At 57.4% G+C, this 27,554-nt stretch overlaps 5 protein-coding genes across 7 annotated transcripts; 3 read left to right on the top strand and 2 right to left on the bottom strand.

The window, feature by feature from the left end:
- Positions 1 to 121: 121 nt before the first annotated feature.
- Positions 122 to 2,742, bottom strand: lins1 (lines homolog 1). The gene is made up of 6 exons (XM_077621548.1): positions 2,395 to 2,742; positions 2,200 to 2,289; positions 1,980 to 2,112; positions 1,393 to 1,869; positions 979 to 1,156; positions 122 to 911 (listed from the first exon to the last, which is right to left on the bottom strand). Exons 1-6 carry the CDS (start codon positions 2,674 to 2,676, stop codon positions 329 to 331), a joined length of 1,743 nt encoding a protein of 580 aa, XP_077477674.1. The 5' UTR covers positions 2,677 to 2,742; the 3' UTR covers positions 122 to 328.
- A 457-nt stretch (positions 2,743 to 3,199) lies between these two features.
- selenos (selenoprotein S) lies at positions 3,200 to 5,488 on the top strand. The gene is made up of 4 exons (XM_077621571.1): positions 3,200 to 3,418; positions 4,175 to 4,503; positions 4,607 to 4,685; positions 5,023 to 5,488. The coding sequence occupies exons 1-4, from the start codon at positions 3,322 to 3,324 to the stop codon at positions 5,100 to 5,102; spliced, it is 585 nt and encodes a 194-aa protein (XP_077477697.1). The 5' UTR covers positions 3,200 to 3,321; the 3' UTR covers positions 5,103 to 5,488.
- Positions 5,485 to 15,974, bottom strand: LOC144090181 (transient receptor potential cation channel subfamily M member 1-like). 3 transcript variants are annotated; one of them, XM_077621527.1, is made up of 29 exons: positions 15,771 to 15,974; positions 14,605 to 15,133; positions 14,128 to 14,235; positions 13,834 to 13,999; positions 12,851 to 12,927; positions 12,220 to 12,406; positions 11,916 to 12,129; positions 11,641 to 11,765; positions 11,384 to 11,555; positions 11,136 to 11,310; positions 10,921 to 11,044; positions 10,751 to 10,823; positions 10,569 to 10,669; positions 10,360 to 10,506; positions 10,084 to 10,218; positions 9,738 to 10,013; positions 9,535 to 9,564; positions 9,159 to 9,448; positions 8,855 to 9,083; positions 8,655 to 8,759; positions 8,470 to 8,598; positions 8,244 to 8,372; positions 7,897 to 8,148; positions 7,631 to 7,805; positions 7,436 to 7,456; positions 7,204 to 7,348; positions 6,863 to 7,071; positions 6,639 to 6,771; positions 5,485 to 6,566 (listed from the first exon to the last, which is right to left on the bottom strand). In XM_077621527.1, the coding sequence occupies exons 4-29, from the start codon at positions 13,915 to 13,917 to the stop codon at positions 6,053 to 6,055; spliced, it is 4,251 nt and encodes a 1,416-aa protein (XP_077477653.1). In that variant the 5' UTR covers positions 13,918 to 13,999; positions 14,128 to 14,235; positions 14,605 to 15,133; positions 15,771 to 15,974; the 3' UTR covers positions 5,485 to 6,052. The 3 variants fall into 3 exon arrangements, with proteins under 3 accessions (XP_077477653.1, XP_077477662.1, XP_077477642.1); XM_077621536.1 differs by having other exon boundaries at positions 9,738 to 9,878; positions 9,963 to 10,013; positions 14,128 to 15,133; positions 15,771 to 15,973; XM_077621516.1 differs by having other exon boundaries at positions 14,128 to 15,133.
- Positions 14,725 to 17,396, top strand: LOC144090204 (chymotrypsin B-like). The gene is made up of 6 exons (XM_077621559.1): positions 14,725 to 14,885; positions 14,980 to 15,083; positions 16,299 to 16,378; positions 16,451 to 16,713; positions 16,866 to 16,999; positions 17,081 to 17,396. The coding sequence occupies exons 1-6, from the start codon at positions 14,834 to 14,836 to the stop codon at positions 17,240 to 17,242; spliced, it is 795 nt and encodes a 264-aa protein (XP_077477685.1). The 5' UTR covers positions 14,725 to 14,833; the 3' UTR covers positions 17,243 to 17,396.
- Positions 17,397 to 19,001: 1,605 nt separating this feature from the next.
- LOC144066823 (G-protein coupled receptor 151-like) lies at positions 19,002 to 21,007 on the top strand. Its single transcript, XM_077590185.1, has 2 exons — positions 19,002 to 20,133; positions 20,197 to 21,007. The coding sequence occupies exons 1-2, from the start codon at positions 19,111 to 19,113 to the stop codon at positions 20,383 to 20,385; spliced, it is 1,212 nt and encodes a 403-aa protein (XP_077446311.1). The 5' UTR covers positions 19,002 to 19,110; the 3' UTR covers positions 20,386 to 21,007.
- Positions 21,008 to 27,554: the final 6,547 nt, after the last annotated feature.

Raw genomic sequence — 27,554 nt, forward strand, 5'->3', positions numbered from 1 at the left:
AGTCAAAATATTACATATTTTTCAAGTTATGTTTGATTGTCTTTCAATCGCTTCATTTCAAAATTGATTTGTATTCCTATTTTCATCATAAATGTACTTGTAGCTCAAAATCAACCAAATCTTTTAGATTGTATATCATTTTATTTCTTTCCCGTTTTTTATTTATTTTTAACATAAAAAATGCAATTCTTTTCATTGGAAAAGTAAAATATTTCTCTCTCTATATATATAGACTGCATTCAATTTCATTTCTTGACACTTGCAAGCATTTTTCCAGTCCCTTGCCTTGGATTGCATTTTGGGGAATTTGCCCAACGGCAATGTCTAGTCACTTTTTGTTCATTTCGTCCATTTGCGGCTTTGTGTCGATGGCTTTCTGTTCATTTTGGAGGGTAACTTTCTTAGGCCACTGCCCGTGTGTTTGGAGACATTGGCTGGCTCCTTCCGCTGGAAAAACATGTCCGCCTTTTATTTTTTCCCCATTCACAGTTGTGGAAAAGCGCGAGCGCTGCTTTTCCGAATAGTGGACCGGCGCCTTTTCGTCGGCCGTCTCCGCCGGCGGCGTGGCTTCCGTCAACAGCTTGAGCAACGAGTCGGCCTTGTAGGGGAAGAGTTTCTTGCTTTGCAACCTGGCGATCAGGAGGCGGAGCCTCAGGAGGCAGCCCGTCGCCCTCCGCCACGCGTCCTCCGGGGGGCGCTCGGCGTCCAGTCGCCGGCAAGAGGCGGCCAGGGCCCCCCGGTCGCTCCTCAGGTAGCGCAGGTAGCGCACCAGGTACTCCAGGAAGCAGGTTTCCGCCGAGATGAGGAAGTCCAGCAGGAGGCGCTCGTCCCAGGAGAGGCCGCGCAGGAGGAACAGGAAGTGACAGTGCGGGTTGCAGCCGGCGCCGCAGGGGTCCCGTTGCCAGCGCTCTCTGTCGGCGGGAGGCGCTCGGGTTAAGGGCGGTTGGGTCGGTCGTTCGTTCGTTCGCTCGCACGTACCGGAAATGGAGGAAGATGGCCAGCGCGGCTTTGGCCGCCTCCGCCATGTCGTCGTCCTGTTCGCCGAAGAGCAGCGGGAGGACGGCGCAATGGTGGTCCGTCTCCGACGTCGGACGCACGCCCTTCTCGCGCAGGAAATGCCACAGGGAAGACAGGCAGAACGCCGCCCGGGCCGCGCCTGAAACGTCACCGCACTCGTTCATTCGGAAGCCTTCCGAGGCATCAAAAGGCATTTACAGTGAAATGTCCCACCACGGACAGGAAGTGAGACAATGTCATCGGGAAGTGACCCCCCAAATTGATAAGGAGACCAGCATGAAAGGATTTTTGAAAGACCAAAAAGGTGAAGGCTTTTGAATGGCGACTAGTCCAGTCCAGAGTTTTGGGGTTTTCGCCCCCCCGGCCCCTGCTCACCTCGGTCGTCGGCGGCGACGTGACGCTCCACGCTCTTGATGACGAGCAGGCCGAGAGCACGCAGCATGGTGGCGTCGCGCCCTCCGTCACGGGCACGGACGGTCCCCCCGAAAAAGGCCGTCGGAGCCACGGCCACGCTCGGCAGCCAATCGGCCGCCACCGCGTCCAGCGCGGCGCGCGCCAGGTCCGCCGGTCCGGAGGAGCGCAACGCCGCCCGCTTCAGCAGCAGCGCCGCCCGCTTGCGGACAAAGTAGCGCGGCGCACCGGCCACGGCGCCCAGCAAGGCGCCGGCGCGGACGTACGCCGACTCGGGACCCTCGCCATCGTCGGGGGTGGACGCCGTCGCCAACAGTTCCAAGAGGTCGAACAGGAGGCAGAGGGTGTCGCAGTCGGCATCGGCGTGGGCGTCGCCCAGGAAGCGGGCCGCCGCCGCCTTCGCGCTGGCGTCAAATGCCGTCACGAGTACCTGGACCAGTTCTGATCAATACAAATCAACAAAGCCTCAATTAATAAATGCAGACAATATTAAAAGAATGGCGCAAAGTTTAAAAAGTAAGCCACAGACAAGGCTTTTTGGCCGCGTGAACCTTTGGAGTCGTCCCTGAGAAGTCGGCGGAGGACGCGGCTCAGCGACCACAAGCAGGCGTCCAGGCGGGGTCCAGCGGGCGAGGTCGCCAAGACCTGCTGGCACATCCGACGCCAGGCGGGTTGGAGCGTGCCCTGTGGTGACCCCCCAAAAAAAACCGTTGAAGCCAAATTCTCGGGTCACACCGCCCAGTGGTTGAAAAGGCAAGGTTGCCTACTCACAGATTGGCGCAGTTGGTAGAGGACACAGGAGGAGGCGCTCTTGGCCGCCAAGTGACTGATCATTTGCTCCTCGCTGCCAAAGCGAGCCACCTAGCATTAGCAACAGCGGTGGGGTTAGCGTTAGCACGAGCAGAAATAGCACTAGCCTCATCGGGACCGGGAGGGCAGCATTGGCGTTAGCCGGACGCGACTCACCAAGACGTCCGAGTGTCGAAGCAGGTGCTCGGCGACGTCCCGGTGGAAGCGGTGGAGCCGTGAGCCGGCTAGCGTCCGGCCAATCAGCGTCAGCGCCAAGCAACACACCTCCGTTTCCCTTTCGGCTAGCACGCCGCCCACCAAGACGCGGGCCACCTCCTCGGCGTGGCGGCGGTTGGGTGGCGTGCCTATCACCGAGTACTCGTACAGCTCGGCCAGGACGACCACCGGCGAGACCGAGGACGGGTTGCCGTCGCCGGGGGACGCCGCCATCTTGCTCATACGGAGGCGGAGACTTCTTTGGAAAAGCGAGGTGGCATCAAACGTGCCTTACCGCCCTCTAGCGGTATGGAGTGCGGATCAGAAAGACTTGGCCAAGTTCACCCCACTGCTTGGTCGTTTCAAATAGAGACTTTTCCCACATTTCCTTGCTCAATTTTAAGGGCAATTTCTCTTTATGTGCCAATGTGAATGTGTCACTCTGAAATCTTTTTCTATACATTTTTCTACAAAGACTATGGTCCAAATAAAAAGACCTGGTAAATGTTTGTAAAACATTTGATCGTGAACGATCGCCTCGGCATCAGTGGATATTTATTGTTTGTTGCACAATGTTAATTTTATTTTGTGTATGGAATTGACGATTCAATTTAAAATACAACAAAAAAAAGACAGCGCGGCTCCGGCACCCCCGCAACCTTCGTAAGGATAGGCGGTACGGAATATGAATGCATAAAAAGGAACGGTCGGTCGGGTTTGTTTATGCCATGGGGTGCAGTGGCGCCGCCGTTCGCTAGAGGGCGGACAAACAAATTCAGTGGTGATCAGCTGCCTCTTTTCCTCACGGCTCCATTTTCGGCGGCGTCAGCGACTACCATTGGCTTTTCTTCTTCTTCTTCGTTTTGTTTCTGTTTCTTCTGAACGGCGATGGACGACGTGGAGATTGAGGACGTGGACGAAAACGGGAACGTCCAGGGAGCGGAAGACGGCCAGCCGCCGAACAACTGGCTTCTCTTCCTCGCGGGTAACGCAACCAACCCTCGGCCTTTTAGCCCCGTTCGCGTGGCGTCACATTCCAGTCGTCAAGGTGTTGGCCAATTTGTTTTCATTCTGATTGGTAACGGGCTCGCCTCGCTAGCTTGTTAGCTTACGCAAGTGAGCGCCGGCTTTTGACGAGTTAGCCGTCGCTGTCACTTTCTTTCCAAGACGAGTTGAGAGGCCAGGCGCTTCCGGGGAGTCGCAGTTCACAATAAGAGCACAAATAGTAGATGGGTAGCAGTGCCGTCTCTCCACTTTTTCCTCCTGGGGCCAATCAATTTGACTTTTTAGGCAGAGGCTCGGAATCCGGTAGGGAAAAGGATGCTGCCATGACGGCTAGAGACGTCCAATCCAATTCGACCGGTTGACCGACAGCAGTCGTTTCCAGGCCTCCCAGTCAAAACGGATTGGACACCAGTCGCAGTTAGGGCAGGCGGAACAATCAATGCTATCAACAAAATAATCCTGAGGTGTAAGGACATTTTACACACGGAAACAAACATTGCGCGACGGCGAAAAATCGCAAAGCGCCGTCAACGTGGCGCTTTGACGTCCTACAAAATCCTGACACGGTACCCTTTCTACATTGATTTGGGACACGCTCGGAGCCCCGAACCAGCGCACGATCATTAAAAAATGACGCTAGGTCGTAGGCACGGGCTTTTGCCAGACGGCGAGGACGGCCAACGGGAGCCGACGGTAGGCAACGGGAACCCATTCAACCGTGTCGTCCCGCTTTCAGCCGGTGACGCTCTGTCGCCGTACGCCTGCTACCTGCTGGCGGCCCTGGCGGCGCTGGTGGCCTCGCTCGTCTACCTGGTCGCGAGGAGTAGGCGCCGGGGCGGCGCCCCGCCGTCCTCCGGAGAGGACGCCGAGGCGGTGGCGAGGAGGCGTGAGGCGCTGGAGTCATCCCGGCGGAGGATGCAGCTGGAGCAGGACGCCATGGCCGCCGTCTTCAGGGAGAAGCGGCAGAAGGCCCAGGAGGAGAAGAGGCGGCAGAAGATCCAGGACTGGGACAGCATGCGGCTGGGAAACACTTTGAGAGGCCGTTCGGCTTTGGGGCCGCCGCAGGTCAGCTTCCTTTGTTTTTCCGCCCGTTCCGTCGCCTCGACAAATCAGACGGACGGTTGGACGCTGGCGTCCGTTCACCGCCAGCCTTTTTTCCCCCCGACAGAGCGACGACGAGGACGCCGGCGCCGCCAACGCCGTGGTCAGAGCCAAGACGGCGGACAAGAAGCCGCTACGTCGCTCGGGTAATTACGGCCCCGACGAGGATTTTTGTCTCTTTGGAAACAACTTTGAGGGCCTTTTTGCCGGCACTTTGTTTTTGGGGGGGTCAAATTGTACATCTATGGCCGTTAACGGCCATGAAAGTTGATGGCGAATCACGCAGCAGATGTCTAGAGCTGGCAGGAAAGCAGTCAAGGTTTCCACAACCAGTAGGAGGATATTGCCATATTGACACCACTGTACTGTCACGTGTCTGTTGACAGAAAAAAAGAATACAAACAAAGCTTTGCTCATTTAAGAAGGAGTTCAAGTCGTAAACCAGTCAAGCCACGGTGATTTTTTTTTCTCTTTCTTTTTCAGAGTACAACCCCCTGAGCGGCGAGGGAGGCGGCTCTTGTTCGTGGCGACCCGGAAGGCGGGGCCCCACTTCGGGCGGATGAGGTTAAAGGGCGGGGGGCCCGGACGGACGGAACCCCGCGACCCAAACGCCAGCTGACGCCGGCGAGCACCGGGCGCGAGCGCCGAGTCAACCATTTTTTGGGGGGGAATGATTTCCACCCCCAAATTTTTTTTCTTAGCCTTCTATACATTCGCCAACGCCTCATCTATTTTTACGCTCTACGTACATAGTATATTCCAATGGTTGACCGGAGCACCGCTTAGCGTCCGGCCGCTCGGCGAGCCCAATGTGACGTCGCGCTCGGAAACGGTCGGCGACCGGCGAGCGCGACTGATGAGCGTCGGCGACCCGCTCGCTTCTTTTGTGTCGACGCGACCGCGTCGGTCGTTGAATACCTCGGCAATAAATGGACACGTGACAACTTTGGACCTCGGCGTGCCTTTTATTTGCCAGTCAATACAGAATCGGGAAGTTGCTGGAGAGAGTCCTTTGACCTCAAACCAAACTTTGGGACCGACTGGTGACTTTTCCAGGAGCGACATCCGTCCCTTTTGGTTGGCGCGCGGGAACGTTGAGCCCCTGTACGGTCGATTGGTCGCCGGTCGATTGGTTGCCGGTCTTTTGGTCGCCCCGACCGCGACAACGGGCAACCAAAAGACAAAACAAGACGGTCTACGCATGAATCAAAGCCAACAATGGCCACGTGAGCCCACGTGAGTGGAGAAGTTTGTATGTATATATGCGCTGTCCCTTTAAGAAGTGACATCAATCAAGTTCAACAAAAAACAATCAAAGTCTGGGATATTTGGAGCTTTTCTTTAGCCTAAAAATGACTAGGGCATGAAGTATGACTGAAGAGTCAGTCATTCGCAGTTTGTATTTCGGGAATTTGAGCAAGCATGGTAATTATCACTTACCTTCCGGGCGACCAAAAGACCGGCGACCAATCGACCGTGTACCGTTGAGCCAAGCCCCAACAAAAAGAAAAGATCATCTGGACGAGGAGCAGGCTTTTTCTCCTCCCTCTTGGGAGGGGACGGCGGGTCGACAAGGGTCGACGAGGAGGCTGGCGCGCCGCTCCTCGCTTCTCTTCCTGCCGCCACCGGCGACGTGGAGGCTCTTGGATCGGAGCGCGGGAAAGGGGCCGTCCGCCGGGGACGGGGAGAGACGCTCGTCCACGTCGGACGGAGACCGACGGGGAGATCCGTCGGCCGAGCGGACCTCGCCGCGCCATCTCTCCGGACTCTCCGTCGGCGAGGCGGCGGCGGAGTCGTCGTCGCCGCGACCCGAGCCAAAGCCATAAAAGTCGGGGCGGTCGGCGCCGGTCGAGCTGCCGCGGCGGACGTAGGTGGGCTCGCCCCCCGCCAGCTTCTCCAGGGCGACGGCCGCGCGGGCCGAGAGCTCCTCCAGTCGCGCCAGCCGGAGATCCAGCGTCTGCAGGGACGCCTTGGCGGCGTGCTGGCGCTCGTTCACTTCCTCCAGGCGCATGGACATGTTCTCCACCCTGCCAGGCGGAACCAAAGGTCGGCCCCGCCCTCGTCGGGGGCCCCCTCGTAGCACAAACGGCGGCCTTTACCTCTCGGAGGTGACGCGGATGCGCTCGTCGTGGGACGACTGCTTCTCGTCCTCCTTCTCCCGGAAGTACTCGTCCACGCGCTGCTCCTCGAACTCGTGGAGGCTCTTCAGCTCGTCGGCGCCCAACAGGAGCTCTGCGGCGGGCCGGGAAGGCGGAAAGGTCACGTGGCCCAAAAGGGGCAAAAGACGGGAAAAGGCCCGGCCGGCCGGCGTAGGTAGACTCACGCAGGCGTCTCTGGTTGCCGTGGCGATGGGCGTGGCGACGGCGGTGGCGCAGGCAGCGGCAGCAGAGGCGCTGGAGGACGATGAAGACGTGCGGGAAGACGATGAGGGGGGGCGGAAGGATGGGCCGGTCGTGGAAGTTCATGATCAGCTGGTAGCGCTGGAACTTCCACACTTGGTTGGAGATGGACTTGACCTCAAAAAAGGTGTTGCTACCACCGACAAAATGGAAAAAACAACAACAAAAAACAGGTGTGCCGCTTTCAGATCGGCCAAAAGATATCGACGCAAATCTCCCAAGATGGAGAAAAGAGCGCCTCTTTCTTTTTCTTCATTGGACTGACTTGAAGACGGCGATGAGAAGGTTGACCAGGAGGATGTTGGCCACCAGCAGGTAGCAGGCCATGATGGCCGGCGTCAGCCAAGCGCCCGGGATGCACGGCGGCAGCTTTTTCCCGTCCTCGTCGTACAGGTTGTCCCCGCAAGGAGCTGGCGGTGGAGGCGGGACGGTGAGCCAAATGACTACAAAGGTCGTACGCCGGCCACGGAGCGGCTTCCGTCGACGTCGGCGCTTACGGTTGATCTCCATGGCGTAGACTGGAGACGGACGGACCAAAAAAAAAAAAGAGCATTGCAATGAATGAGGCCTTTTTTTCGCGGCTCGCGTCTGTGGGGCTGCGCTGGATGGAGGCCGGGGGAGAACGGGGGAGGAGAACGAGGGGGAAGTCGCCCAAAGAGGCCTTAGACTCTTACTATGGACTCTAGTCTTACGGTCTATGGAGTCGGCAAAGACCTCGCCGTAGATCATCCAGTAGGGCATGTAGAAGATGTTGCGCGCCAGGCGCCAGGTGGGCTCCTCGTCGGGGTGCAGGATGGCCTGGCGGGCCACCCCGAAGCTCATCAGGACCACCAGCATGATGACCACAAAGTACAGCATGTCCACCATCTAATGGGGAGAGGGGGGGGGTGTCGGTTCAAGCCAGCCATCTTTCCGTTTCCCTAACCCCCCCCCCCCCCCCCCCCCCCCCCCACCTTACCATTTTGCCAATCATCATGACGTAGGGGCCCAGGTACTTGTTGACGCCAAAGATGTCCAGCACGCGGATGTACCAGAAGATGATGTCCACGCAGTAGAGCACGCGTCCGTAGCCCATGTAGGGCTGGCTCTGCAGGCGCAGCAGGAGGCCCAGCAGGAAGACGGCGATGGCCGCCAGGTCGGTCACGTTCCAGTAGTCCTCCAGCCACACGTTGACCTTCTGCTTCAGCTTGCCCGGCTCCGACATCAGGATCTAGCGGGGGCCCCGAATAGCTTTGCTCCGGGCTTCGGACTCCGGATTCCAGACTCCTCCACGGACCCCCCGCCCGAGCGCCGGCCGCACTTTACCTGTCGGACCTTCTCCAGGCCCAGCGTGATGATGTAGGAAATGACCATCCACTCCTGGAGCGAAGGCCAGCGCTCCATCTTCACCAGGATGATGTAGTTGTAGAGCATCAGGTAGACCAGGTAGGAGATCTGAGCGGCGACGGCGGCAAGGCTCGGTGTGACTTTTGAAATGACTTTAAAGGCTTTTGACATTTGGTCCCCAACCCGAAACCAAGGCTCTACTTGCCGTGTTGAACCAGAACTTGGTGAAGGGGGCGTTGTAGAACTCGTAAATCTTCCTCCCCACCGGAATCCTCCTCCCCGCTTTCTTCTGAACGTCCTCCTCGTCCCCTTTCTTGGAGGCGGTGGCGGCGTCCTGCGACCGCCGTCCCCTCAGAAAAGCCCCACGGGCGCTCGGCCGGCCGTACGCACCTTGCCCGACTTTTCGTCGTCCTCTTTGCCTCCGCCGGACGCCTCCTCGCCGAGACGGAACTCCAGGAGCAGGATGGCGGGAGGAAAGACGATTGCCAAAATGACCTGCGGGGGGGAAGCAAATGCTGGAAGGAGGATCGGGGCCCTCCGAGCGGGCCACGGGCCATTGGCCGTCCCCCCTGGCCCCAGGCAAAGCCCACCTTGAGGCCGTGGCTCTTGCCGGCACGCAAGCAGCCCATCCACATGTCGGTCAGCAGCATCTGGCTGCAGGTGTGAGCGATGAAGTCTCGGTGCTTGGCCGCCACGGCCAGCTTGAGGCAGGTGGAGTTGCTCCAGTTCTTCAGCTCGTAGGTCAGCAGCTTCATGGCCACCTGCTCGTCGCGTCTGTACGACTGCTCCAGAAGCTCGTAGGCCAGCTGGCCGAACTCCCTGCGGGAGGAGCCGCCCCGCCGGGGAGGTGTAACGGTGCAACATCCACTTGCCGCCGCCGCCCCTTACCCCCACCTGGAATTGTTCTCCAAACCCTGGTAGATGTCGTCCACCAGCTCGCTCTGGGACGACTCGTGGGCCATGGCCTTGTAGAGCTTGCAGGCCACCAGCGCTTTGGCCATGGCCTCTTCGCCGCGCTCCCACAGGAAGAGCGCCATCTTCTGGCGCTTCATCAGCACCGCCCACACCATCAGCTCGTGGAAGGGGTAGCGGAAGCGGCTCACCTCCGGGTCGTCGGCGTCCACGTCCGCCTCCTCCTCCTTCTTCTTGGTGTTCTTCTTGCCCCTGGGGCGAGGCTCGTCGTCCTGCCGGCGGGAGCTCGTGAGGGCGTGAACCAGTGGGTGAAGGTCCGGAAGTCCCTCCCGGTCGCCCTTCCCCGCGACGGACTCACCTCCATGCCGAGGAGCTTCAGGGCTTTGGGCTACGAGAGGGGTAGAAAAACAAAACAAAACAAAAACAAAGGGTCAGCCTCCTAACTTTGCCCGTGAATGCTTTTTTGCTCTCATTACGACAAAGGCTCAGGCTCAGATTAGGGTTACGCAAATTGGGAACGACGACAACGGGTCAGGGGTTAGAGGGCAAAAGAAATCTCACCCTCTTCAGGCCGTACAAGTTGTTGTAGAGCGTGCGGAAGGTCTTCCTGGTGTAATTGCAGCGGTAAGCTCCGCCCATCAGGAACTCCAGCACCAACCCGATGTCGATCAAGGTGATCTGGTAGTCCGGAGGGAGGTTGCCCTGAAGAGGGAGCCGGAGGGGGGAGTCGGAGGAGGGCCAGTCAGTCGTGGCCGGCGGTGGGAAGGGCCGCGCCCGACGCCTCACTTTCTTGACGTCCCGGACCACAAAGTGCAGCGTATTGGCGGGCCCCAGCTTCTGTAAAGAGCTCGGGTGGGTCAGAAAGGGCCGGCGGGCGGAGCGGCCGCGAGCGCCGCCGGGCCCAAACCGTGTTGTAGAGTTCCTCCAGGCGGGGGATGGTGAGGAAGCGATGGATGTTGACGCCATTCTCGATGAGGAGCTTGACAAAGTCCACGCGATCCAACACCAGCGCGTCCATCATGGCCTGCTCCAGAGAGTTCACCTGCGAGCAAGCTGCCGCGTTAACGTTCCGTCCCGTCCCGTCCAAAAGTGCAGGTGTTCACGCTGGAAACATCGCCGCATAACGCTGGCCAGCGCTAGCAAAACGTGCGGCAACGCAAAGCTAAGTGAGAGGCCCATTTACCCAGTTGAGCAGCTCCAACTTCCTGGGGTCCGTCTCCTCCGGGGGTTCCGATTTGCTTTTTCCCGCCTTGCCTTTCTTTCCTCGAGCTTTCCCCTGGGCCGCCGCCGCCACCGCCGGACTCTTGGGCCGCTCGCTCGGGGTCAGCGGCTGCGCAACGAGCGAGGCACGTGTTGGGGGCGGAGCCCAAAACGGGGGCGGAGCCAGCTCACCGGCCAGTGGCGTCCGTGCACAAAGATCTGACTGCGAGCGATGTCCACCCGATTCCACGCCAGGGCCAAGCTCAACTGGTCGCACGCCGACGCGTTGGTGCCTGTCGCGGCCAGACCGGGCGAAAAGAGATTGTCGGACGACTCCTTCGAGACGGGGGGGGGGGGGGGGGGCGAAGCCTGACCTTTGAGCAGCGCGGTGAGGATGGACATCTCGATGTCCTGCTGGCCTTCGCCGCCCACGCGGAAGACGGTGATCTGAAATCAAAGCGCCCGTCTGAGGCACGGCGCCCTCGCCAACTCGTCCGAGCGTCAAACTCAACGAGGAGGATTGCGGCGGCAACAGTTTACCCACCAGAGCTTTCTTCTTCATGCACTCCATGACCATGAGGAAGGCCTGGCGCGCTTGGCCGCGCCCGTAGTTGAAGGTCTTCTGGAGGGTGACCAGCAGCTGCTCCTTCACGGCCTCGCTCACCGACCTCCGAGAGACACAAATCGGAAGGCGATTTTCTCCAAACGCCATCCTCGGCTTTGACGCCACGCCGCCCGGACCCGGCCGCGCGCACCCACCCGTCGTCGTGGCAATATCTGTGGGCGAAGGAGAGGATGTCGGACGCTCGCCCGCTGCCGTCGCACAGCACCACGGGGACGGGGGGGTCCTCCCGCAGGCTCTCCAGCACCAGGGCGATGACGTTGGGGCCCCCCTCCAAGATCAGGCACACCACGGGGACCCCTCGACCCAGGCCTGCGGGGCGATTCATCGGAGGGGTCGGCGGGCGGGTCCCGCTACCGGGCCGCCGGCTCGTGGGCTCGCTCACGCGTGTTGATCTTCTGCAGCGCCACGTGCTTCTCCAGCCGCCGGCGAAGGCGCACCTCGGCCCCGTACTTGCCGCCGGTGCCGTCGTCGGCCAGGATGAAGTGCGAGTGGCTGCCGTTGACCGCCGCCAGCTTGCCCAGCGGGTCGCCCATGGTCCCGTACGGGCGCGACACCTGCCAAAAAAAGGCCGGCGGCGCCGCCGTGGTCACACCCCGCCAAAGACGGCGGCCATACATCCAGACGCACGCACGCACGCACGTCTCTGCCCAGGAGGTCGTCCCTGTTTTGGACGATGCCCCACGGCGCGATGCCGATGGCGCACACTTTGCCGCGAGACTTGGACGAGTGATCCTTCAGGGCGTCCCCCACATGTCGGACCACGCCTGGAAAACAGCCAAAATCCACGGGAAGTGACCCTCGTTCGCTTTTGAGAAGTCAAGAGAAATAAAAGTCCCCGGCCGCCATTTTGGATCCCACCGGTCGAAATGAATTTGCTTGAGAGAGCGAGAGTAAATGCAATGGCGCGTGCGTACCGGTGCTGACGCCGCCGGTGAAGATCCAGGCGCCGGTGGTGACGGCGGCCTTGATCAAGCCCCGCCCGAAGACCTGCCGCAGTTTGGGGGGCAGCTGGAAGTTCTGCAGCCCCCCGTGCACCGAGATGAGCAGCGTGGGCAGCTCCAGCGACCACTCCTTCACCATCAGCTGCAGGAGCGACTCGGGCTTGGTGTCGAAGGAAACGCGGACGTACTGCGGGGAGGAACGGGAGCGCCGGTCAGGGCGACCGCTCCCCGTCGGCGGGCGGGGGCGACCGCTCCCCATCTATCCGTACGTACGTACCGCCGCCTTGTTGACGTGTCCGCCTTCCTGAAACTCCATGACGCCGTAGGCGTCGGTGGGCGAAGCCCGGGTGTGCTGGAGGGGGTTCCAGCGCTCTTTGGCCCGGAGCTCCGGTCCCGCCTCCTCGTTCGGCCCCTCCCCCTGGCTTTCCGCCGAGTGCTGCGCCACCAGCTGGCCGCAGCTGCACCTGCCGAGACCAATTCAATGAAATAAGCCTTACGTAAGCGTGACAATGTAAAACGCCTGTTTTAGGGTGAGAATAGTCTGCACTTCCACTTGCGTCCACTGGTCGGCAGCAGTTGGCCAGCGTGACCCGACGTGTAGTCATCGTGATTAAACGCACGAGGGCGCTGTTTCCTACCAAGCGCTATTATATCGTGAAAGTTTTTTGAAAGTATATTTAGTATCCTGCATTTAAGCAAGTTTAGACGGAAGCTGCTTTTCACTCAAAGCTGAGAAAATGATCCCATATATATCAAACTGAAAATACGTTTATGCCAAATGAGAAATAAATGGATGTACTTTTGCGTCCATTTTGATAAGCATATAGTATACAAAAACGGCAATCACGGAGTGAAAGTGCAGGATTGGAACGAATCGAAATGAAATGACGTTTCCCGTCCATACGCACCTGCTGGGGTCTTTTCCGGCGATGACGAGTGCACATTCTCTTTTCTGGAAGGTTCTCTCTATCCAAGCTCTCTGCAGCTGAAAGGCATCCACATTCAAATGAAAAAAAGTTTCCTGGTCAGTCACGCCATCTGAAGAACATTGGATAAAAGCCGCTCCCAGAACTTTGCTTCGACCCTTTCCGGCCCCCCAGTTCATCGAAGGAAACAGGCTAACATTTGTGATGGCGTAGTTCATCGGCGTTATGGGCGCCGCCGTAAGAGAGTGGGACTAATTAGCGGGAGAGCCCGGCGTTCCATTTCTCGATGGATGGCTGCAATCCTCTTACGCAATAATCATAACAAAAAAGAATAACAATAATCCCACACAGCTTTCATGTTAAAGGGTGCTGCGTGCTATTGCACTCTGCATAATGGGAAAGGATTAAGGTGGCGCTGGTAACTTAAGCTTCAGCCTTTACATTGTCGTCCTCCCTGGCGCAATAGTACGTACGCATAGTCGGGTAATGGACGACGATGTAGCCGGGCCTCCAGATGTCTGCGGGGGTCCCATCTCAAAGTTGAGGTGGTACCTCAAACTGTTACATCTTGAAGACTTGAGCGTGCCACAAAGCAGTCTTTGAGGCCTCGTCTCAGAGGTCATTGGAGGTGGTCTTGGATGCCTCTAAAGTACCTTGAGCAATGTCACCATCTTAATCTCCTAATTTGATGACACGCTTTCTTCTATGTGGCCAAAAGTTGACGCCCATCAAAGCAAACGACATCCGCTTGATCGAAATGACTTTGATCGCGTCGCATTACGTCTTTTTTCCCCCCTCTCGATATGACCGCCATCTCCTAAAAGCAAGTTTTGCGATCGCGGCGACAAAAGTCGACGGCCGCGAACGCAAACGACTCCTCCCGGTTCTCGTGACATCAGAGTAAGCCCCGCGGCGACTTTTTAGAACGTCGTAATATTAGCGGAGACGAACGCGGACTGACTCACCCTCCGCGATCCGGACGAGGCGCTGCGTTTGACGGAGGAGCGCTCCAAGGAGCCGTCGGTTCCCCGTCTTCCCCCGCCGTCCATGGCGGTCTCAGCTCACCCTCCGCTCCACGATCGCGACCGGCGCCGCCGCTCTCCTCTGGCGTATCGGGACCGGATTAGTCCTCTTTAATGCAGGACGGAGATTCCATAAATGCCGATTGCGGGAAAATCCACTTAGGAGCGCAAGAGGCAGACAGATGCGCAATCCCGCCGCAGGCCCCGCCCAAGCTACGTCGCGGCGGCGGACGTTACCTTTTTCCGTCTTCGCGACATTGGGAGTTTTTTTTCCCGAAGATGAGTCGTGGCTCCGGTTTGAGCAGGAAGCGACCCTCAAGTCGACAGGAAGAGAAGCCAAGTGACCTGAAAGTATGGGAAAATGCTAGCAAGTGATTCAAAATGGCCTCCTTTTTCCGCAATTGACAAGAATTAGAACTAGAAGGCCCGGCCCATGTTTCGCCGGACTAGACGTCCAATCAACTTTGAACGGGAAGGGAGAAGGAACATTGGGTCTTCTCGATGAGACGCCTAAACATGAAGCCGTCCTTCCACTTGAAATGAATTGGACATTGTGGGTTGATCTTTAAAAAGGGGAGACACACTTCAATGTCTATTGTTGTCACTTGCAGACAAGGACTTGCTTTTAGATCTGTTCCTTGTTCACGCCACGCCACGAACGAGCAGTGGACAGACAGAGCCACAAATGGCGTTTTGAAGGGAGGACAAACCAACCCGAAGCCATTCCGCTTAGCCTCCTACTTTCAGGGCCATTCGGTGATTTTCCACGGCCAACAAGTCCTTGCCGCGTCATCGTCTTTGCGCATCTGTTGCCGTTCCCGCGTGGCCGTCGTCCAATGGGAGCCTGCGAGCGGGACCGCCGATAAGCAGCTGTCGGCGTCCGGGGTCACCGGCGTGCCAGATAAAAGGTCGGCGGCGCCCGAGCGCTGGCATCGTCTCCATCATGGCCGTCTTGTGGATCGTCTCCTGCCTGGCCCTCGTGGCCGCCGCCTACGGTGGGTGGGAAAAAGCGCCGCCCGAGCCCGAGAGGGGCGCCCGAAGTCCGACCGGGTCGCCGGCGCCTGACGCCTCTCTTCTTCCCTCCAACAGGTTGCGGAACGCCCGCCATCCCCCCCGAGGTGAGCGGCTACGCCCGCATCGTCAACGGCGAGGAGGCCGTGCCGCACTCGTGGCCCTGGCAGGTGTCTCTGCAGGTCAGTCGCTCGCCGTCCTTCCGATTGCGTCCCTCCTCTTCTCCATTTCTCTGCAGAGAGAAGCTAACTATTAGTATTTTTCTTTGCGTCTCCTTTGGTAACGCAGGCTTTCTCAACTCTGAAGCCTTTCAAACTTCTACAGCATGTCAAAAGCGCACATGACCTCGTATAGCCTTGACAATGTAATTTACGGTACACGAGCCGCTAGCATAGCGATTAGCCACTCGCCACTGTTGCTAGCCTCGTACACAGCATGGCAAAAATAGTATCCATGTTATTGTGTAGCATTGACAATGTAACCTACAGTACACCAACTGCTATTGTAGCAAATTAACCATTTTAGACTGCTTTTAGCCTCTTTTCACTGGTTTATAATGAAATGACGAGAGTTTTATCCAAAGGAAAGAAATTATACAGCATATTAAAAGTGCGTATGACCTTGTATAGCATTGACAATGTAATTTACAGTACACGGCCCGCTAGCATAGCGATTAGCCACTCGCGACTGGTATTGCTAGCCTAATCATTAATTAGCACAATAGACACACGAAAACGATAGGATAACAGCGACAAAAATATTCAAGACTTCCAGAACTCCAAAGCTTTTTGATGAATCCTCAAACAAAATGACATTTAGCAAGATACAAATTTAGCATTGAGGCTTAATCAATAACACGCCTTGCTTACCTTGCTCTTCTGAATTCACGACTTCAACACAAACGCACACCTCTTTGTCCACGCAAGTCGGCGACTCGTTAGGCATCCATATATATGAGACAATTGATGTTTTGTATCATATTTCGGAGAGTTTTGCTCTGTTAATACACGACGCTCTCACGAGGAGTCTCCCAACGCGGCCGTAGTTGAGGAGAGCAATATCTGTCCTATTCCGGTTTGCCACCAGGGGGCAGTGTATCGCCCCAAATCAATGAAGCGCAATCCTGCACTTGCAAGACAAACAAACAACAACAACATGACAAAGCCGGTGTAATGAAGCGATCCGTTGAATCGGCAATATTTAAATACGATTCTATGAATCATTCGACCTGGTCAATTTCATTGATTAATTGTTGCAGCACTAAAGCGTACTATTTAGGCGTCCCTGGGCTTTGGGTCAAGGTCAAGTCTAAGTTGTTGAGGGTGGGAATGGAGTTGCTGTCCCGTTGCGCTTTGGCTGACACTTTGCCTTCTATACCCCGACGTGGTGTTTTGCAGCAATCCAACGGCTTCCACTTCTGCGGTGGCTCTTTGATCAATGAGAACTGGGTGGTGACGGCCGCCCACTGCAACGTCAGGTAAGCGCCAAAAGCCCTCCAACCCCCGCCCTTCGCCTTCCGCCCTCCGTCTGAAGCCCCCCCAACACTCAGGACTTATCATCGCGTGGTGGCCGGCGAGCACGACAAGGGTTACGGCTCCTCCGAAGACGTGCAGATCCTGCGACCGGCCAGGGTGTTCCAGCACCCCCGCTGGAACCCTCGCACCATCAACAACGACATCGCCCTCATCAAGCTGAGCACGCCCGCCCGCCTGGGCGATCACGTGTCGCCCGTCTGCCTGGCCGAATCCGCCGACAGCTTCGCCCCGGGCTCCACCTGCGTGACCTCCGGATGGGGACTGACCCGATACAACGGTGAGGCGCCGGTCCCGCCCTCTCGTCCGGCGGGGACGCTATCGGACGCTCCTCTTGCCTCTTGGCCTAGCTAACCCTAACCCTCACTGTACCCCCACCCCCCCTAACCCCCCAATCCCTTTGGCGTCGCTGACGTGGCCTTCGGTCGTCAGCTCCCAACACTCCCAACAAGCTCCAGCAGGCGTCGCTCCCTCTCCTGTCCAACGAGCAGTGCAAGCGTCACTGGGGTAGCCAGATCTCCGACGTGATGATCTGCGCAGGAGCCGACGGCGCCACCTCCTGCATGGTGGGTGCCCCCCTCCCCCCGCTCGCCGTAGCCCCCCCACCCCGACCCCGCGTTGACCCCGCGCGCCTCCCTCTTCCTCAGGGCGACTCGGGCGGCCCTCTGGTGTGCGAGAAGGACGGCGCCTGGACCCTGGTGGGTATCGTGTCCTGGGGAAGCGGCCGCTGCTCCACGTCCACGCCGGCCGTCTACGCCCGCGTGACCGAGCTGCGCGCTTGGGTGGACCAGACGCTCGCCGCCAACTAAAGGCCCCCTCCGTTCGCCGCCCCCGAACCCCGAATAAAGAGCACATACGTGCCATGATCATCGCCGAAAGCTTCCGGACTTTGATTTCACCGGAGAAAATTAAAGAAGAAAGAAACATGGAGGTGGCTGGGAGACGAAAAGTAGACACGCTCATTACATAACAACTTAGACCAGGGGTCGGGAACCTTTTCGACACATAGAGCCATAAACAATTCCTATTTTCAAATTTTATTCCTTGAGAGCCATACACAAAATTTAAGAGTAAAAATGTGAAAATGAGATGTGATTTTTGGGGGGTATTTTTACCACATTTAAAGTACTATAAATGAATTCTTTTGACAACACTGTTACCCAGTTGCTGATCAATGAAAATATGCATGCAGAAAAGTCTAATGAAAAACAAAAAGATGATTGAAGTTAGAGGTAATGTCAGCGCCATAGTGCCGACGTGACACTCCTATTGGTGCATTTGGGACTCGGCTCTGTCACCAGCAGTTTGAATACATATTTTACCTCACAGGTTAGCGAAGAGCCACATGCACCCATCAGAAGAGCCACATATGGCTCCCGAGCCATAGGTTCCCTACCCCTGACTTAGACTCTCAGTATCACAAGAGTATTCCAAAATGTTCAGAAATCAACACTCATACGGATCCCGAACGACACGCGATATAATCCGAAGGTTCTGAATGACCAGAACTTGAGAGAAAGAAAAGCACGGAAGCGTCTCAACGGTAAATATCTGACCCGGGAGGCGACCAATGAACATTGGCCTCCTCCCGTTCAATAGGAATTGGACGTCTAGCGCCGTTAGCGGCACCGAGAGATGAGCTGTAGACCACAAAAAGGGGGGAAGCTGCCGACCCTCCCGTCCCTCTGCCCCCGGCCGGCCCGCCCGCCCCACCAATCGGAACGTGGCTTCTCAAATGAAAAGGCCCTCCCGGCGAGAGGCCGTCATCAATTATTTGTTGTTTTTGCGGAGGTGCCCTTTGGCTTTGGCTGCCGCTGCTCATTTAGCTCTTAGCTCTTAGCGGGACGTCGACGCCATCAAACCGACTCCACGGTCGACCGTCTTACTTTCTGCTTTCATCCATTTTAACATCACAAATACAGTTTTCATCAACATATGCGCATTGATCGTTCCAAAATGAGGGAGATCAAAAAAGCAGAAAGGAAGAAAAAAGATGAAAGTGGTATGTATGTAGTGTATGTAAATGAGGTCGTCATGGCTAATTTAGCGACGTTAGCGTGAATGAGCACACCCCTTGTGGCTGGGGGCCACCACAAAACGGGGAGGGGTCGTCCGCTCAAAGGCTGTGGCTTCCTCCGAGAGCGCCGGTCGCTAGGCGACGCAGCCCGGGGGTGCCGCTTCCCAATTAGCGAGTGACCGGCAGGGACGGACGGATATGTCAACGTACGTGTCGGGCTCTAATGACGGCGTCTCAAAACAGGGCGGTGGCGTTCGTGACCTGTTGACTTGTGCTCATTTTAAGCCATAATGGGAATCTTTTGGTCAGCGCCTGTTGCTTTGGGGACATTTTCAGGCCACTTCCTGTTGAACTTGGCTCATTGGTGGCCAATTTCCTGTATAGAGCATCTTATTTTATACGTCGGTCATCCAGTTTTATGAAGGAAGCGAGCGAGCGAGCGAGCGAGAGAGCAGCATCAAGCGGATCACAAGCCCCACCCGGGAGGAAGGGCCAGCCCCACCCCCCCGCCGCCCGTCCCTGAAATACTCGGGCGACCGGCCGAACGGTCAGCGTCTCCCCCGAGACGCGCGCTGGTTCAAACGCTGTAGACCCGACCCGAGCCGCACGCTTTCCGTCCGATCCGAGCGGACTTGACGGGACGGGACGGGACGGCGCGCGATGGAAGCCGATCCCAACGGCAGCTTCGTGGACTCGGCGGGGGGCTTGCAGCTCCTGGGCGACGGCCACCATCTCCGGAGCGCCGCGCCGGTCCTGCTGCTGGGCGCGTGCGCCACGGGCGCCGCCGGCAACCTTCTGGCGCTGCTGGTGCTGGCGCGGGAGTTCCGCGCGGGTCGCGGCTCGGAGGCCAAGGCGGTGCTGGCTTCGGCGGCCACCGCCGACGCGCTGCTGCTGCTGCTGTGCGCGCCGGCGCGGGCGCTGGCCGCCTACAAGCAGGCCTGGACGCTGGGTCGCTTGGCCTGCGCCACTGCCGACTGGTTGCAGCACTCGTGCCTGGTGGCCAAGACGCTCCTCCTGGCGGTGGGCACCCGGGCCGAGCACGGGCCGAGGCGGGACCACGCCGATGACGAGGGCGACCGCGAGGGCGACGGCGACCCCGGCAATGCCAAGGGCAACAGCAGCAGCGGCGGCGGCCGGGTGGCCTGGGCGCTGGCCTCGGCCTGGCTGCTCTCCGCCACCCTCTCCCTCCCGGAGATGATGTTCTCCACGTTGCGGACGCGGGGCGACGACCCGGGAGCCCCGGCGCTCTGCGTGTGGCGGCCGCCGGAGTGCGCCTCGCACATCGTGGCGCTCTTCTACAAGATCTACCCGGCGGCGGCCTACGCCTTCCCGGCGCTCTGGTCCCTGGCCCGCTACACGGCCAGCCTGCAGAGGGCGTTGGAGGGCGATCCCCCCGGCCCCCTTGGCCGGCGTGGCCCCCGGCGTGGGCCCCAGGTGACGCTGCTGCTGCTGAGCCTGAGTGGCGCTCAGGCGCTCCTGCCGCTGCCCGAGTGGGGCGTCTTCACCTGGGTGCGGCTGGGCTACCGCCGCCCCCCCGCGGGGGTCTTCCTCTTGGCCCAGGCGCTGGTGTACGGCGGCGCCGCGCTCTCGCCGGCGCTCATGCTGGCCATGTCCGACGACCTGCGTCGGGGCTCGCTGGCTCTCTTCCGCCGCGGAAAGCCCAAGACCGCCGAGGGCCACGGGGCGGGGACGGAGGACGGGAAGGGGATGGGGGACGGGGCGGGGAAGGGCCACGGGAAGGGGAAGGCCGATGGGAAGGGGAGGGAGATGGGAACGAGCGACGGAGCCGCCGCCGCCGCCACCAGTGCCGCCACCGCCGCCGACGCGGACAAGACCTTCCCGGACGTGGAGCACTTTTGGACGGGGCGCAGGAACACGCAGACGGAGGAGGCGCCGGACCCCGTCCCGTGGGAGCGGGACGAGAAAATGCTCTAATCCTGACTTGGACTTTTGCATTTGCATCTCCAAAAGACCAAGTTGGAGGGAGTGGCCGCCAGTCAATTCCTTTGCCAAAAGGGCGTCTTTGGAAATTTGGAATAGGGATGATGATGATGATGATGAAGACGACAACGAAGATGATTATGATGACTCGCGTCATTAGCAAACAGTCATACGTATTAGTTTGTCATCGTCTGTGTTTTTTTTTGTTCTTTTCGTGGAATATTTCATGATGTATTGAATGGTTTGTCTGTTTGGACCTTGAATATCGTGGCAGTTTGTGCAATGTACCACCGTTTGATTTTCTATATTTGAAAAAAAGCCATCTTGCTGTGTTTTGGACAAGGCGCTAGCTAGCTATCCCACGCTATTTACTTGGAAATTTGAAAAAGCTTTCACTTGCTGAAAGATGGATCCTTTAATTCATGTACGGTGGCAAACGTGGCGTGTTTTTCTTTCAGTCTTCACCTCTCAATCTTCTTTATGGAAATGTATAAATATTGTGCAATGTGTTAGAAAGAAAGGGATTTTTTCCATGTCATTTGGATTCAGAAAATGCACATTGTGGACCATTTGAATCACAGTCATTCTATTTATTTCAAATAAAACTATTTCTTGATTGAGAATCCCTGGTGTTTTTTTTCAAATGAGAAAAAAAAGGTGCTCTAATTACAATTAAATCCATGCATATGTGTATATATCAGTGGCGGTCCGTGCATTTTCTCGTAGCGCCTTCAACGAATCAATCCAATCCTCAAAAACTATTTTAAAAAGGAAGCTAACAGACTATTTGAAATAATAAGTATTGATGGACAAAATATAATATGATTCAGATATTTCTTAGGCCAGCAGAGAAGGCCTTGAAGGCCCTGACGGCCCACCACTGATTATATATATATATGGCCATAGTAGTTCCTGGGTGGCGCCATCTACAAAGACTAAAAGCAACGCTTCTGCTGACCTTTTTCAGCCTGCGAAAGGAAGGAAGGAAGGAAAAAGTGCTTTCTGTGTGGCGGGCGGGGCTTGACATTTTCTCTCCCCTGAAAAGAAATATTCCACATAAAGCCGGGAGCAGGCTTTTATTTTCCTGAAAAGCTCTGGATGGAGCGCCATTGTGCGGGCCGCCGGGAGGTCGTGCGTTCGTCGGAGGGGGAGGGGAGTTCCATTTGGGGGTCGCCATTGATACAATCCCCTCCAGCCGCAGAGGGACGGAAAATAGGCCGACGAGAAGCCAATTCAAAGGACTCCTCGTTCGGGAAACCAAACGTCGTCCGACCACATTGTGCCGGTGAAACGCAGCCTTTCGGGGACGGTGGTTGGCCTCCAAGAACAAATGGAAAGGCCTCTCAAGGGAAATAGACGTCCAATCCAATTGGACTTAAGCGACGTCACCGCTGTCCAAAGCGCTCCTCGGGGCTTTTCAATGGCAAAACACGTATAGTTCTTTTTAAAAATCTTTTATTTCTTCAAGTATTAATTTGAAATAAATGTTAGCTCCTAGAATGCTCCCTATTTCTCTATATGCATTTTTTTGTGGACTCTTTTTTTCATTGGAATAATGGATCCCCCTCTCCAAAATGGATCCCTCTTCATTCGGACAGATGATGATGGGACGTCTCGTTCAAACTATTCCACCGTGTGCCGCCCGCAGTGGCTGCGGGGGTTTTCGTTCCAACCTCGAAAAGAGGAATGCTTTCCACCAGTCTGCTATGTTACAAGTGCAATCAGTGGATTGCCGTCAGCTGCGGCTTGTTTCCGCACAACCCCCGTGGGTTCAAGTATCTGAACAATAAAGCTGCAACAGCGGCCCTCAATGACTGCTTATTCCACCCCCGGCCATCCCCGCCATCGACGGCGACCGGTCGCGGCTTTCCGCTTTATGAAAAGGTCCCGGCGGGCAGCGTGGCATGTTAGGAAGACAAACAAAAGTTGCTTTTTTTCCCCCCTCTTTTCGGCCATTAGGACATCCGTCGCCGTCTGTCGTTAGAAAAACAACAACCGAGTACTCGGCTCTAAAAGGCCGCTCGGAGACACGGCGGCGGCGGCGGCGGCGGCGGCGGTGGCGACGGTCGTCGGGAGGCTAAAGGGCAAAAGGCTGGAACGCTTTTATCCAGACGTGGTCGCTGGCTTCGCTCAAGCGCGATTATTCCCTTTCCTCTTTTCATTGGCTCCCTCCAAGAAGCTTTTTTTTGTCCGCTCTTTGTGAAATGGGACAAGACGAGAAAAGCCGGCCCATCTTTTTTTTTGATGACTTTTGACGCTCCCCCTGGTGGCCGCAAGGCGAACGTCTTGGGCCGGCCCGTCACTTTGTGTGAGGCTTTCTTGGCGCTCCCTGGTGGCCGCATGGCGAACGTCTCGGCGTATCTCCTTTTTTGGAAGACTTTCTTAGCGCTCTCCCTGGTGGCCACAAGGCGAACGTCTTGGGCCGGCCCGTCACCTTTTTGGGGGGGGAAGACTGTTGACGCTCCCCCTGGTGGCCGCAAGGCGAACGTCTTGGACCTGGCCCGTCACTTTGTGTCAGGCTTTCTTGGCGCTCCCTGGTGGCCGTATGGCGAACGTCTCGGCGTGTCTCCTTTTTTTTTGGAAGTCTTTCTTGGCGCTCCCCCTGGTGGCCTTATGGTGACATTTCTCGGCCCCCGGCCCTGCTTGGGGTCGTGTAGTCAAGTCCGGATCCGGATCGACGTCCCGTGGGCTTTTCAAATATGCTGCCTTCACCTCCCGTCTTCTGATGGAAACAAGCTGCGGACCTCCCATCCTGGCTCCTGAGAGCCCAGCTTGACTCTCTCCCATCCTCCCATCTTTACAAGTGACCTCCAAGACTTCCCTCCCTGCCTTCCCCCCTACCTCCCCCCTCTCTCTCTCTCTCTCCCATCTTTCCTCCGTAACTCACCTCCCAACCTCCCGCCCTCCCGTGTGCTTCCGATCAAATAGCGCGGGAATTTCGACAGTGACGGACGGTCTTGAACGAAGACGGCCCAGACTGGAACCCCCCCCCCGGCCCTCCCCGGTACCCCCCTCACCCTCCTCCAGGGGAGGCACCTGCACGGAGGAGAGATAGGCAACGGACGTGAAAAAACTCCCGCGGGGAAATGTCGGAGCTGCCAGAAGACACACATCTGTTGACACTTAACGGGGGCGCCGTAGGGGGAAACCGCTGATGGGGAGCTTTTCTTTTTTTTTTCTTTTCTTTTTGGTCCGACTCCTGCAGAGTCGTCCAAACAAATTGAACGTCCGTGCCTATCAAGGGCAGGCAAAGAGTTCCTTTTCGCTCACATTCTTTTGAGGCGCTTTGCAAAAGCCAAATGCCAAAAAGACAAACCTCGACACGCCAGTCTTTCATGTTTTGTTGACGTCACAAACCCTGCGTTTGTGTGTCGTTCTTTGTTGCTTTTTGCCCGTCTCCGTGGACTTGCCGGAGTCTGTGTGTAATTGTGCGTGTGTGTGTTTCCACCTCCGTTTGTGCACTGGTGTGTCCTTATCGCGCGTGCGCTTGGGGGTCACTTTGGGTGTTTCCTCGGCAGGAAGTAAACAGGAAACGGAGGGAGTGGCCGTTGGGCCTTCATCTGGGCCACCTGGTGAAGCGACGTACTCCTAAAGTGGCCTCCTTTGAAATTTCCACCGTAAACACGGGCCGGCCGGAGCACGCGGCCGGCGCCGAGGCGCGCTCTGTCACGTACGGAGCTCTCAGAGCCACCCGTCCAAATTTGACCCATGCGAGAAGGAAAAGTAGCCCCAAAGCAACGGTTGGCAACGGGAAAGGGGAGAGCCGGTGGCGTCGCGGGGACGCCAGGATCAAAGGTCACCGTGCTGGGAAAGGGCTTTGACGGGGACGAACCACGATATGGTCGTAGTCGCGCCACAGCTTTTCAATGCGACGCGTGGTGGAAGGAGTGCTGACGGGTCAGAAACGAAAGGTTGCCATATTTAGTGGCGACGCGGCGGCGACGGTGGCGGCAGCACAGAAAGAGAGAGAGAGAGGGAGAGAGAGAGAGAGAGAGAGAGAGAGAGAGAGAGAGAGAGAGAGAGAGAGAGAGGAAGCGCGCTGGCTTTGGAGTCTTTTTGCTCCTTTCCTTCCTTCCTGGCAGAGAGTGACAGCCGCTGCTCTTTTGCGCCTGGAAAATGCGCTGCCGCCGACCCACCCGTGGCGTCTCCCTCTTCCGGTTGCGGGACAAAAGCCGCCTTTGTTTGCACGCGCCTGCCTGGCCTGGCCTGGCCGTCCTGGCCTCTCACCCGGCCGGCCAGGCCACGCCAGGCCAGGCAGGCACTTGCACGCGGGCCTTTCCCAGAACAGCGTGTTCCTGAAACATTTCTTCCTCGAATTGGGCCGGAGGCCGAGTTCAGGCCAGCTCGGGCCGGCTCGGCCGAGCCTCCCCGGGCACCCTCGTTCACGCCCCGGCGGGTGCGGGGTCACTTTGAGGCCGGCCCCGAGTCCCGTCGTGTCGCTCTCTCGTCCGTCTCGCCGTACGTTTTCCGGTGGCTTCCCCTTGGTTGCCGGGTCGTTCCGGGTGTGTCGCCGCGGGGTCATTTTTTGGCCACCGGGGGCCCGAGCCCCGGCACACGTCCTCCGACCCGTTTGGACGTCCGGCGCCGTCACTTGGGGTCCATTTTTGCGGCGTTCCCCGGTGGCTCAAAGTACAATTTTGGGGGTGTAGCGTTTCCCGCTGACATTTTGGACCATTTCCTGCTGATTTCTCACCGTGTCCGGGTCACTTCCTGTGCATTTTGGATAATTTCCTGCTGATTTCTTGCCATGTCCGGGTCACTTCCTGTGCATTTTGGATCATTTCCTGTTGAGGCTCAGTTCAGTTTGGGAAGATTTACTCCCCCGTCGGCTGCCGTGGACGCTTCCGGACGTCCACTCTATTTAAAGTGGACTGTGGCATTTTGAGTCACTCGCTGTCTATTTTGGCTCTCTTCCTCCCGACGTCGGGGGCATTCCCGCCTCCCTTTTCTGGCGAACCCATCTCCATCCAGTTCCCGTCCATCGGCGCCCCCGGGAGCGAGGGGAGGTCACCGCGGAAAGCGCAGACCGGCGCCAATGGCGTGAGGACGACCGGGCCAGCGGACGTCCGCCATGGGCGCGGGCGTCTCGCCCCGTTAGGCATGAGCGGCCGGCGGTAAACGAGGCATTGTCCCCAGCGGTAAACAAGGCATTGTGAGGGCGGCACGCCTCATTAGCCAGCAAAAGGCCCAGCCCGCCCAGCCCGCCCGTCCTCGTCCTCGGGCAAAAGGTGTTCGGCCGTCGGGGTCCGGCGACCCGACCCGACCGGACCGGACCGGCCGTCGGCGACCAGACCGTCGTAAGTAGGTGACAGACGACCCGCGTGCCTCTTTAGCATGTGCGCTAGCGCAGGTGAGGACTAAGCCACCTCTTGTTTTTTTTTTTTTTTTTAGGTCACCATCCGTGACACGAAATGGACCAAAGCGTACAGGAAATGAAGCGTGAGTATTTTCAATGGCTCTATTCATCTCCAGTGGCACAACAAACATTAGCGTTCTCTCCTAATGGTTGACAACTCGGATGCCCCCCAAAAATAAATAAATACCCCCCCCCCCCCCAAATTGACCGGGAAGCACCCCCAAATCCTCCAAACATAGCCCAAAATCAAGAGAAAGTGCCCGTAAGAGAAGAATAATTCCCACGCAGCCAAAAGTTTTTGAGAAAAACTGGGAATATTCCCTATTTTCAGAAGGGATTATTCTCCAGAAAAGCCAAAGTGGAAAGGAAGCTTTCTTGTCGTGCCGGCCAATCAAAGCGTCGCGGCGCAGGACAATTTGTCCCGGCGGCGTCCGCACGCGAGCTGGCGGCGGTCCGCTTAGCGGCCGATTGAGGTCAGTGGGCCAGGGATTTCCCGGGCGGTTGTCCCGGCAACCCGGCCCAGCATCGCCCGCCGCACCTGTCCACCCGGAAAATGGGCTTTTTCCCCTTTTGAGCCAAAAATATGTTGTTGTATGTACGTTTTTCCTTTGCTCCACCATGGTTTGGCCCCCTTTTTAAATCAACAATATACCCAAGTTTAAGAAGGAAATGATACAACAATCAAATAAAGAGGATATTTTCACCATTTTGGGCTCGGCGGCGTCTCGAAACCTTTTTCGGGTCACTTCCCGTTCCCGCTAACGACGTGTCACTTCCTGTTGGACTTGGGCTCACATTCCTGTTCATTTCGGGTCCATTAGCGCTCATTTCCTGTTGAAAATTGCCCGTAGAGAGAAATCAAAGCGGTCTAAAGTGGATCTCCCATTCATTTTGCCAAGCTTTTCCATCCCACTGATCCACACAAGGATCGCGGGCGGTGACTGAGCGAAAGGCGAAAGGCGGAACGGACCCCAAAGTGTTGACTCGGGCTGGATCTGGCCGCCGTATGCCGCCACGCCGCTAGCCTAAAACCAAGCCGGTCCCGTCGCCCGCCACTGACAACGGGCGACGCCAAACCCGTGGGCCGGCCGCGGCCAATCCGTTGGGACGGAGAGGGGCCCGCGGAGATGGCAAAGTCACGTGCCGGCGGATTAGCATGGTCCCGTCCCATCTCGTCGGTTCCCGTCGCGTCTCGTCAAGGTTTCCATCGGCCGACATCTGTTCGCTCGCTCGCTCGCTCGCCAAAGAGAGAGGAAAAGACTCCCCTGCCGTCCACGTGGGAATGTTGGACCTTGGACGGAATGCCTCCCGCTTTATTTATTCGGGGAGCTCCGGGCTCCGGGAAGTCACGTGAGCCGGAATGACCGGCCAGGAGAAGAGCGGCGTTCGAGGGCCACCTCGGCCCCCCCCCCCGCATCGGCGACGTCACTTCAAAACACCAAAGAAAAAAACTCCATTCCTACCTCGTCGACTTTGTCTTCGTCGCCGGTCCGAGCCCGACGGGTCCTCGGGCCGCCGGCAAACCAACGGACGTTGGATCCCTTCGAAGGCGTCGGACGTCCGGCGCCGTCGATGGCGCTCCGTGACTTCACGCGGAAGTATACAGACGCTCCCCTACTTACGAACATTCGAGTTACAAACAACGGTACATACCAACATGTCTGCAAATCGCTAATACCGACGCCTGGCGCTGTGAGAACTCAGCTCACCTAGCATCCATCTTCCTCTGCCCAGTTCGTCGCAGTGCGGAAGTGCGTGAACGTATCTCCAGTGCGCAAAGAACCTTTTTCATTTGTATCATTCAATA

The sequence above is a fragment of the Stigmatopora argus genome, chromosome 2 (assembly GCF_051989625.1).
Source record: "Stigmatopora argus isolate UIUO_Sarg chromosome 2, RoL_Sarg_1.0, whole genome shotgun sequence".
NCBI classification, from domain to species: domain Eukaryota; kingdom Metazoa; phylum Chordata; class Actinopteri; order Syngnathiformes; family Syngnathidae; genus Stigmatopora; species Stigmatopora argus.